Source organism: Falco rusticolus, chromosome 14 (genome assembly GCF_015220075.1).
Source record: "Falco rusticolus isolate bFalRus1 chromosome 14, bFalRus1.pri, whole genome shotgun sequence".
In the NCBI taxonomy this organism is placed as follows: domain Eukaryota; kingdom Metazoa; phylum Chordata; class Aves; order Falconiformes; family Falconidae; genus Falco; species Falco rusticolus.
The window spans coordinates 22,731,406-22,742,757 of record NC_051200.1 but is presented as its reverse complement, the minus strand read 5'-3'; the positions used below and the strand labels follow the sequence as shown (position 1 = coordinate 22,742,757).

General features: G+C 57.0%; 1 protein-coding gene across 1 annotated transcript in view; it reads right to left on the bottom strand.

Moving 5' to 3' along the window:
• Positions 1–978: 978 nt before the first annotated feature.
• EFNB1 (ephrin B1) overlaps positions 979–11,352 on the bottom strand; it is a 54,784-nt gene continuing 44,410 nt past the window's right edge. Inside the window, exons 3-5 of the mRNA XM_037408311.1 lie at positions 8,327–8,419; positions 7,140–7,268; positions 979–6,027 (exon numbers count right to left, since the gene is read on the bottom strand). Of these exons, the coding sequence (XP_037264208.1) occupies positions 5,639–6,027; positions 7,140–7,268; positions 8,327–8,419 (611 nt within the window). The 3' untranslated portion in view covers positions 979–5,638. The remainder of the gene's footprint in view (positions 6,028–7,139; positions 7,269–8,326; positions 8,420–11,352) is intronic.

Here is an 11,352-nt window from a genome sequence, read left to right as displayed (position 1 = left end):
CAGAGGAGGCATCAGCTGTCACCAAGGGGCTGCACTCACCAGAACAGGCAGAGAGGGCAGAGGCGCGGTCCTATCCCTGCAGCAAAGAGATGTCCAAAGTCCAGCAAAATCAGAAATCCAGGCTCTGGGCTGAGCAACATGGCTGGACAGACTCTCACCAAGCGTTCCCCATCCACTCCCCACTTCTCATTCAGTGTCCTGCGTTGCGTGGTACTTTATAGCGAGGCAAAATGCCATAGGAAAGCTGGTTATAAAAAGCAAGAGCAATGACTGTGGTGGAGCCCATTTTGGAGCCAGCAAAAGCACCATCTGTTAAGGATTTATTACCATCCCATTTCCTAAAATTACTTTTTAATAACTTATCAAATGAAGGTACATTGAGGAGTGACTAAATAAGTATCAATCACCAGATGGGACGAACATGACTGCCTTGAGCCGTCCACAAAGAGCTCCTGTGAGGCTCTGCCTGCTCCCCAGGGCAGAGGCAGTCCCTCGAGCTCCCGGGGGATGGGGGCCACCGGGCACCCCACGAGCCCAGGGACCGTGCTGGCACAGTGGCTGGGCAGGCAGCTCTGCTCCCAGGAGCAAGGCAGGGGGCATGCACCCAGGGGAGCTGATGGCCTCGGAGGAACCTCCAGCTGCAGGGACAGAGCCACAGAATCGTAAACTCACTGAGGTTGGAAAAAGAGCTTTAAGATCATCAAATGCAACTGTATCCGTTGAGTATCCAACCATATCCATCCGTATCCAGCCCTAGGTCCATCCAGTCACTGGGGCCATGTGAGATGCTGAAACTATTGGACAAAAATCTCCAAATTTTTAAAGCTGACCAAAACGAACCCAACAGCTCCCTCCGACACCAGCAGAAAAAGCCGGCGATGAACTGTGTGAACTAACTTGTCCCAGATCTCTTCAGACCAGGCTGCAATTTCAACAGACAACCTGGGGCAGCAAAAAAGCACACAGGACACAGCCAGCTTTCCATAGGAAAAAAACCCTTTTATTTAACAATATATCAGGTTCCATCATGGCTCCATGGAGTTCAGATGCCACAGAGCTGGTTACCGATGCCGATGATATGCTACTGGGCGGGAGAGCCAGGGAGAAGGCAAAAGGAATCAAAAAGAGGAACATGACACCAAGAAAGAAAAGTCTGCAGCGCCGGGGAGCACGGCCGACGGGACCCCGATGCCCAGCACTGCCAGAGCCCTACCGGGAGCCAAGGACGATCAACCAGCGTGGGATTGCGGAGTCCCACTCTGGGATATGCCCCTGAAGCAGCCTGGGGACCAGCCACCCCCCGAAGAGGTCCTGGCACCGAGGGTCCTCATTCCCTCCGTGCCACAGCTGAAGCCCCAGCGTCCCCGTGCACCACCGAGCTGTGAGGTGCCCAAACTGCTCCTGCTGCCCACCAGCGGCGATTCCCAGCCCTTGGCCGAAGTCCCCATCCCACGTGCCCTGCACCGGCAGCGGGACCAGCTGCATCCGGGCTCCAAGTCCAAATCCACCTCTCAGAGGACGGACAAGAGAAATCCAGCAGCCCGGATGGTCCAGTGGTGCCAGCACCGTAGCAAGGGCAGCCAGGCACGGGGTTGGGGCAGCAGCCCCACGGCTGGTTGATCGCGCGATGCTGAGCCGCCCAGGAACGCTGGGACTTTCCCCACCTCGGGATGCGGGACCACGGCGAGGGTGCGGATGCGACACTGTGGGATGTAGATGTGGTCACAGCTCTGAAATGTGGGAGCGTGTGTGCTGGTGCGCAGCGCAGCCGGGACGGAGGGAGGGAGGACCAGCCCTGCTCCAGCACCTCCAACCCCCCCAGGGCAGCAGAGGCTGTGGCAGCCCCCAGTCACTCCCTGCTGATATAATGCGGATTCTCAGATAACTGCCCGGGCTCCTGTGGGCAACTGAAACTACAAGGAGCTTCCAGCTGCCTTCCAGCTGCCAGGCATGACGGTGACACCAGAGATGGCTTCAGTGGGTACGGCCACCTCCCTGAGGGCAGGGACCCTTGGCACAAAATGTGGGGGCTGCTGGAGAGGAGCGAGCCACCCCGAGCCAGGCACCAAGCAGAGATTGGGCTACGGGGTGCTTGTCATTGGCAACTGGAAAATAGGGATAACGGGCAAAAAGGATCTGCAACAAGAGCAGCTCCACAGGTCTGGAAAAGCGGATCAGGATCTCAGGATGCTGCACCGAGTTATACATCCTGAGGTTTGGGTGGTTTTTTGGTTAAAGATTACAAAAAGGAGATAAATTTGGTGCTCCTTTAGCTCACCCCATGTTACCAAGTCTCTTGCCCGTGACCAGGCCGGGGCTGAAAGCTCTGCCCAGACCCAGGGCAGCCAGAAACTCGCTGGGAATTAGCCAGGTCCAACCCTGTGGCGGGCACAGAGCCGGTGCTCCCGGCCTCGCTCTCTGCTTGGCGCCCGGCAGATCCTGCATTATATTGAGGGCACGGCCCCTACCCTGACCTGACCCCCCCCAGGGGCGGCCAAGCCCCTCCACAGCCATTCTGCCCGGTGGCACCTGCACACCAGCACAGCCCCACGGGGCAGCTCCAGGGCTGAGCACAGTATGACAATGTTTTACACCCGTTCTTGTGGTTTTTTTTCTTTTTTTTTTTTTTTTTTAGTTCTTGTTTGTTTTTCTAAGAAAAAGCAACCAGAAAATAATTCAGAGTTTATACAAAACATCTTTACATTATTTCTTCCAAAAAAGACTAGTATTTACACAAACAAAAGGAGGGGGGGGGACGGGAGGGGGAGGGGGCCAAAAAAAAAAAAAAAAAAAAAAAAAAAGAAAAAAACAACCAAACTTCAATGCTTTCAATGAAAAGAACCAAATGGACACACTCCATTTCAGGACCCAGCAGACCGAGGTGCTCAGCAAAAACCAAGAGTTCAGATTTCACCCTTTCTTCACATATTTACAAGGTTTCTCAGCTGCCCCCAGCAACAGGAGTGGAGCTGACGGGGCCGCGGAGCTGCAGCCCAGCTGGGGACAGCCACCATGCCAGGGGAGCCACCATGGGAAGCAACCCAGCGCCATCAGTTTGATTCTGGTACAACCCAAGGCCAGAATCTGCCCCTTCTCCTCCAAAACCAAACCAAAACTCAATCATGCCCCAACTGCCTCCTCAACGCCAGCTGCCGCTCCCTGGGCTGCGGGAAGAATCTCCCAGTTGATAAAGCATCTTCCACCGCCACCGTCACCGCTGCCACCACCGCCCAGCTGGGGCTGTGCCCATTTTGGGAACTGCAGGTCAGGACTTGGCAGATGGAAAAGGGCACCAGTGAGGGAAAGGGGGATTTTCTTTAAGACAACGTTTTCCGTGATTTTTGAAAGCAGACCCCAGTGCCCGGCAGGGAGCATAGGGTCCCAGCTGGGGTGGCTCCCGGCCCTTCAGCAGCAGCCCAGGGTGGGCAGTGCTGGCACAAATGCTGCGGAGAGGGGGCTGAAAGGTGCTGCACAGGGGGGCTGTGGCAGTGGGGGCCGGGGGAGCAGGGACGAGAGCCGGGCAGGGGGTGCACCGGCTGTGACTCTTCTCTCCCAGGGACAGTAGCTGGTTTTGGGCACAGGAAGCCATCCTCGCCTTGGGATGCTGAGGGCGGGAGGAGAGCCTGGGCAGCCTGCTCCTCTCCAGCGCAAACTCCTGCCTTTAAAAAAAAACAACAAACAAAAACCAACAATGCGACTCCAAGGGATGCTCCCATCCCACTGAGGACCACAGCCAAACCCCCAGCACAGCACCCGAGCTGCTGGGTTTCACTGTCCCCTGCTCTGCCCCTCCTGCCGCCCCTGCCCACTCCTCATCAAGGCACTTTTGCAGAGCAGCTCTCTCGCTCTTTGGGCACTTCCTAGCGCGGGTTTCGGGGCCCTGGCGACAGGTGAGGACAAACCGGGCCAGGCAGCCCCGTGCCACTGCAAACCTACCGCTGGCAGCATGGCGAGCCACCTTGGCAGAGCAGCACCACCTGCCCCACGCTTGCTCCCTGAGCAAAAGCAGCTACTTCTGAAAGGAAAAGAAAGCGAGGAAGGAGAGGGTGGCCGCCGGCCCCCTGGCTGGGACAGCCCGAGGACAGGCAGGTGGCACGACACCGTCAGCCCCACCACGCTCACTGGCATCACCTACAGCGCTGGTGGGTCCTCCTGGGAAGAGGGATCTGAGAATGATCCCACCAGAGGAGCGCAAGGCTCAACCCCTTCCAGTTTTGGGCAGGAGATGGGCAAGGCAAGGGCAGAGCGAGCCCAGGCTACGCGACCCCCGGGAGGGGGCACAGCGGGGGGATGTTCCTGTGCCGGGAGCACCGTGGGCAGGGGCAGGCGCTGCTGGGGGCCGGTCCCCAAAGGCAGGTCCCGCAGATGGACACCAGGTTGTCCTGGTAAATCAGGCGGGTGGAGAAGCCTTCGGCTCAGCTCCCAGCCAAGCCAAGCCTGGTGCCACGGCCAGCCCGAGGTACACCTCACCTCCCAGGGGCCTTCCAGCCTGGCACCCCCAGCCCCCCAGCAGGAGCTGCGGGTCGGGAACATTTGTTTTCCAGTTTTCCTTTCCAAGGACTGCCACCCGCAGCATCACCAGCCGGGGAATGGGACTGGGGGCTGCAGCTACCCTCTGCCCTTCCGCCCCCCTCCGCTTCAGTTCCAGCAGGCTCAGCCCCAGCCTGGTGGAACCCCTCAGTAAAGGCTTTTCTCTGCAGTGGGACCCCCTCGGAGGTCAGGAAGAGCTGCCGGGACAAGGCTGCTGCTCCGCATGGGGCAGGAGGAGCACCCGGACTCTCGCGCACTGAATGCTTCAGACATGGTATAGATATTTTTTTTTTTCTTTCTTTCTTTTTATAAAGAGACTAAAACAAGAGTCAACAGCTACGAACACAAAAGTTTAAAAGGGCAGCGGCGGGAGCAGCGGGGTCTGCCCCACGGCCGGCGGGCCGGTGTGCTGGAAGGAGGCGGCGGGCCGGAGTCCCGCCCGGAATTCACAAAAATAAAATTGTTACAAAAAATTAAAATAATTATAATAATAATAATAGTAGTAGTAGTAAATCGGGTTTGCCAGCTTCCTCCCTGCACAGTTGTCTGCATCTTGGCACCTAGGCAAAGCATCCTCCTCCTCCCCCCACGGCTGCTCACTCCTCCTTGGACCGCGGCTCCTCGCCACGGCCCCAGCGTCGGTCCAGGCTCCGGGACCCAAGTGGCGGCCGATGCGGCGCCAGGCACACGGGCACTTCACGCAAGGACATAGGGGTGACGAAGGGAAATCCCAAAATGAAAAGGGGAAGTGGAGTCTCCAGGTTTGCCGGCGGAGTCCAAGTGAGCACGGAAGGCACGGCACCCACCCCCTGGCCGGCCACAGTCTGGAGAAGAAGAGGAGGATGCTGAAGGCTCACCCTCGAGTCTCGGGATTACAAAAGCTGAGAACTACAAAACTAAATACAAAGGGGAGGATCAGCACACGAGCGTGCGAGCGAGCCATCCGCTCTCCAGCGCCGGACCCTGCTGCTCCCCGCGCCGTGCCGTGGGGTTCGTTTCGCTTCCTCCCTGCCGGCGCCAGACCGCCCGTGGGGAGACCCGGGGGGTGGCTGCCCCCCACACTCGGCACTCCCGTGCTCCTGCATCGGCGGCTTGCCCAGGCTGCTCCTCACACCTTGTAGTAAATGTTGGCTGGGCTCTGGGGGGGCATCTCCTGGACAATGTAGACGGGGTGCCCGTAGTCCCCGCTCACCTTCTCATAGTGTGGGCAGTAGTTGTTCTCTGTAGTCCGTAAGGGGATGATGATGTCGCTGGGCTCAGAGCCCGCGTTCCCGCTGCATTTCGGGCTGGCCAAGGTGCTGAGGGACAAGGCTGCAGCTCGCTGCTGCGTGTGCTTCCGGTGCCGCTTGCGGATCTTGATCAGGAGGACGACGAGGAAGATGATGATGAGGATGAAGATGACGCAGCCGGCACCGATCGCTGCAAAGACAGCCACCTTGGAGCTCAAGAAGCCGTCGCTGGGACCTTGGGTCTCCTGGCCGTCCTGGTTGACAGAGCCTGCAAGGCAAGGGGAGGCGGCGTCAGACCCTGGCAGGCAGCCTGCGCCCCTTCTCTGCAGGGGGCTCTGCGCAGCTGGTTCTGTGCTCCATCCACGCACAGATCACATCTGAGGGCAAGCCATCCACTGGAGCCCCTCTCTGCCCCCAAAGTCTGGTACAGCACCTTCCCCTGGTGCTGCCTGGGGAGGGGAGCAGCCTCTTCACCTCCAAGGGGACAGCAGCATTGCCCCACCTTCCCACTCCAGTTAGACCCACACATTCCATTCAGGCCAGCCCACAGGCACTGGGCAGGAACCCTGGGCACCCACAGAGGAGGGACCGTGCACCCTCTCCCCCACCCTATATTGCTGCTCCCCTTTCCCATCTCCCAGGCAATGGAGCAGAGCGCTGCTTGCGTCCGGGTGATGACCAGCTTGGACCCTGGGAGCCTTCGCTCTCCGCAACAGACCTGGATGCCCTGGTGAAAGTGGGTTCTGATACCCGGAGCCCCGTGATATCCGATTACTGACCCCCGAGCTGGGGAAGCCCCAGCCCCCCAAGGGGAGAGCACTTGGCTGGCCATGCCGGGCGAGAAGAAAGAGCAACTCTTCCCTACATCATCTGATTTCACTTTCCTCTCAGCAGGGTCAGGAACTCAGGAAATCACCTTCAAAGGGCTTTCACACTGGCTCAGCTCAAAAACTCGAGGACCTCACCTCCCCCAAGCCATCTCAGATGTACTCGGAAGAACAGATGGGCAGTGAGGAGGAGGAGGAGAGTGCTGAAACAGCACTTCCCTGCAAAGCTCCTGCCAGGACATACCGGAGCTGGGAAAACAAACCCGAGCTGCTCTGCATCGCAGCCTGGCTGTCTGCACCATGTCCCAAGCAGTCCATAGCCAGAAGGTGCAGGGCTGAGGTGAGGAGATGCTGTGAGCAGCGGGGTTGGCAGGAACAGGCGCAACGCTTATGGGAACCCATCTGGATCCTTGCTCTGGAGCCCCCAGTATCCCCAGCATCCATGTAACAAGCCCAGCTCACAGACGCTCTGCCGGCAGCAGCTGCCTGCCACCCTCCTAACCCTGCAGAGCCCCCATCCCTCTCCTGGGGTGTTGTCCCCAGCGAAACTCACCTGGCTTGCCGGGCTCCTCCACGGCAGGGACCTTGCTGCGTGGGCTCTGCGTGATGATTTTCACGGTGTTGTCGGACTCCTTGCTTGGCCGACTCGTTGTCAGCTGCTCTGGAATTACTGCATTCGGATCTGCAGAGAGGGAAGGGACGGATGAGAAGCCTCAATTCATCTTGGGACAACAGCAGCTCACCCCTCTGCCTAAAGAACAACTGCCCCCGAAATCCCAGCTGGCCCCCCTCCCGGGGCGCAAGGGAGGTGCAGGAGCAACTGGGGATGCCAAGAGCAGCAGAGCGAGGCTGAGCTACTTCAGGGCTTGTGGGCAGCAGCTTCCCCACCTGACCACCCCCCCCTCCCCACTTTTATGTTTTCTGAGTTCCCGTGCACAGGTTGGGGCAAATTTCTTGCACGGGCAGCAGGAGGAAGGGAAGGGAAGGCAGCCTGCCAAGGCTGTAGCACTGCTTCTTCTGTTTATTATAAATATTGGCCTCAAAATGAAAAAACAATAATGAAAAGCAGCCACCAGGAGCTGTGCATCCGAGTCGGGGGCCAAAATGAGCTGGGAGCATTGCTGGGGCTGGGAGGCACCAGGCAGCTGGGGATGGGAGGTGTCGCGGGGCCACCTCCAGACTCTGCCACAGCAGCACCATCGGCAGCAATGATGTCTGTCCCTTGGTGTTTGTCCCATCCCCACTGCTGACCAGTGTTCTCCCCACAGCATGGCAGCCACCACTGCTGAGAGCTGCAGGGACCACGCTGAGCCCAAGCACTAATGCCTGCCCAGCTCAAACCCCCCCTCAGGTGCCCAGCAAGTCCCAGGGGCATTTGCTGTGCCAACTCCCCCGCCGATGCACTTGCATGGTTCACGGGTCCCGCACTGCTCTAACTTCCCACCAGGACACAAACCAGGAGGTAACACAGAACAATTACTCCATTTTAATCCAATGCACAAAACATGTGCAAGCATTGGCTAAAGAAAAAAGGGAGGAAAAAAAATATCCAAAAATGAAATTCTGCTGAACTAATCCTGGGGGCCTCCCGGGCTCCCGGGACCAGCTGACCTGGCCTCTGTTTCTCCAGAACCCAGACCCCTTCCTAACCAGAGCAGGTCAGGGGTCCTGGTTCAGGGGCCGTTTTGCAGGGCGAAGGTGTTTCGGTGCCAGCAGACCCCAGGGCACAGAGGGACTCACCCTGCCCCACTTTCATGACAATCTTCATGGAGCGTGTCTGGCAGACCCCTCCTTCCCGGTTTTCCAGGCCATCCAGCGTCCCATTGGAAGTGGCTGTAAGAAAAGAGGGAACATTAGGCAGGGCTCCTGGGAGCTGCAAGGGCACTGCTGGGCAGGTCCCTGCTGTCCCCAGGCACTACGAGGGACCTGGCAGGAGCTTGGCACCTCTCAACATGGGGGCTCACTCCTGACCCCCCACTGTAGGCACCTTCTTCATGTCCCAGTCCGGAGCCCACCACAAGCGTTTAATACAGCGAGTTCTCATTTTCTGCACCCTCCAAAGATGTTTGCAGTGGTGAGGATGTGATCCCTCCAGCTTCCCCTTGCTGCCACATCCACACAAGTGAGCCATTCTCCGTGCCTGCACCCGCCTCTCCCCCTTTAATTCCTGGATAATTTCCTTTGCTCCTTGGTGTATAATAGGAACACATGCATATGCACAGTTTAAATTATACATATATAATTACACACTGTGCCTCAGTAAAGAATGTAAACTCAGAGCCCCAATGGGGTTGCGTGGCTTTAATTGCAGGGCAGAAGTCAGTTAAATTCACATTAACTTTTCGCTTTAGCCGGCACAGATTTTTAAGTCTTTCAAATCCTGTAGGAGCACAGGGAGTGCACATCTCCCACTGCCACCACGCAGGAAAGACCCCCCACCCACATGCCCGCCAAGGCTCTGCCACAGCATGGAAGGCTCAGGACAGGGTGGAACACACAAGGAAAAAAACCAAAACCAGCAGATTACAGGATTAAGCACCTAAATGGCAGATTCTGTTAAACACACTCAAAAACCTGGCTTCTGACCCCAAAAGAACCCAGGCCACTGGCTGCAGCAAGCTCCCCGATGATGCTGTGGTGAGCAGACTGGTGATGCGCCGGGCACAGGGCGGCTCTGGCACACAGCTGGCTCTTCCCACTCACCAGGGACGGTTCTCAAGCCGGTACCTCCCTCCATCAGGCCAACGCAAATCATCCCAGTGCCCCACTGAATCCAGGCATGGGGATTTATTCACCCAGGGAAGCAACAAAACCTGGGAGGAGCACAGCAATGGCATATGGCATGAGCAGGGCTCAGGAAAGGCGATGCAATGGAGAATCACGAAGCTACAGGGATAATTTTACAGACAAGGCAGTGAAATAAAGCAGGATTTGGCCAGCGCAGCGCAGCCAACACCTACCCCAAGCCTCAATGCCAAAACTCAGCCCTGGGTTTCAGGTTGCCTGTGCAGCCCAATTCCTGCCTCCAGCCCGCAAAAACCCTGGGTTTGGGGCAGGCGGGTGACTGGTGGTCAGTGGAGATGAATCCATTAGACCCTGCTGGGTGTTGGGGAGGTGATGGGAAGAGGCCGGGTTACGGTGCAAGGTCTTTCTTTTCCTTCTGCCCTCCCTTTACCACAGCAGGACCCCTGGGGCCTCGATGAGGACTCAGTGCTGGGCTATGCTGGCAAGTGAGCCTGGATCATGCCGGAATGCAGGCTCAAAGTCCATCGGCTCTGTCCAAACGCTTCTGTGCAATCAAGGCTCTCGTGTGAAACACCACCAAATGTTTTACTAATCAGAAAATCATTGGGTCGTTTGCTGAGGTATCACCTCTCCCGTGGCGGGGTTTCGCCTGCCAGCAGCTCCCTGGACGGAGCTAACATCCACGCATCTGGGATTCGCTGGCGGGTGTTTTGACAGGAGCACTGTCAGCACAAATCCCAGTGCAAACGCCTGGGAAAGCAGAGAAACGCCCCTTAACAGCACAAGCTCTGCTTAACCTGAACAGCAGGGGCCTGAGCTCAAACTCCCCATAAAATCACCTCATGGAGCCAACTCCGGCAGAAGGCACAGCAGCCCAGTTCTCCCAGGCCAGAGGCACTGGTTTGGGATTGAAATAAGCCGATACGTCCCAGCTCATGGCCCTGAAGCACTTGCATGAGCAGCTTCCCAGCTTCCTAGCAGCATGCCATGGGGTTGCTCCATCTCAAACAGAATTCACCCATTCACACTGCAACACAGCGCAGCAGGGGAAAACAGAGCAGTCTGTAAAAACCAGCGAGACCTCGTGAGGTCTTATTTTTAAGGTAACAACCTAGTTAGATCAGAACGATTTACAAAGTATGTCTCAAGTGTGAGGAACCAGGAGATACTGCAAAGGTGAAGCACATGGTAGTAACAGGAAAGAGCAGTTTGTCCAAAATGACGACGGAGACATTGCATTCAGATACGACAAAAATATTAAAGGTCCAAAGAGGACAGAGGAATGGCAGCTGGAGTCGCAGGGACGGACAAGAGGATGCAGCTGAGCATCCTTCCTCCCATGCCGCACACAGGACTTTGTTCAAGAAGCCTCTTCTTGTTCTGATCATAATGATGATGAGGGGAGAAAGCAGCTTTGAAAGGGAACAGCATGAAACAGTTATCTGAGGCAACATAAAAAGGGGCAGCTAAAAGGGTAAAACGCTTGCAAAAACCATGGCGATAGTCTCCAGTACAGCCTCTTGAAACAAGGACACACATTGCCACACTCTGTATAGATCCAAAATGGGCCAAAGCAAAGCAAAGCAAGATACTCCATACAGCTGGTCGGGCTTCCAAAAGTCAAAATCTCATCCAAACGGTTAAAAGAGTACAACTTCAGGTGGGTTTTATATAGACACACAGGACAGACTGATGTGTTGCTAAGCAGCAGGTCCAGAGGTGGGCAGGGGGCTGCGGCCAGGGGGTCCCCACTGACCCATGGGCACATGGGCAGGGGGCTGCGGCGACAGCACTTGCAGGCTTCTCCATCGTCCTCCACTGCAAGGTCAGAGATGGAGAGCTGATCCTCCCGTTCTGTTTCTGGCTTTCACAGGGTAAGATTCACCAGCAGAAGGCCAGACGATTTGGCCGGCACTGCTCAAGCAGAGACGTGCGATCCAGGAGGCACATGGTGAGCGGTGAGCCCAAAGCACCTGCGGTACTTGCTGCTGCACTCACGGGAGGGTGGCAGAGGCACCACT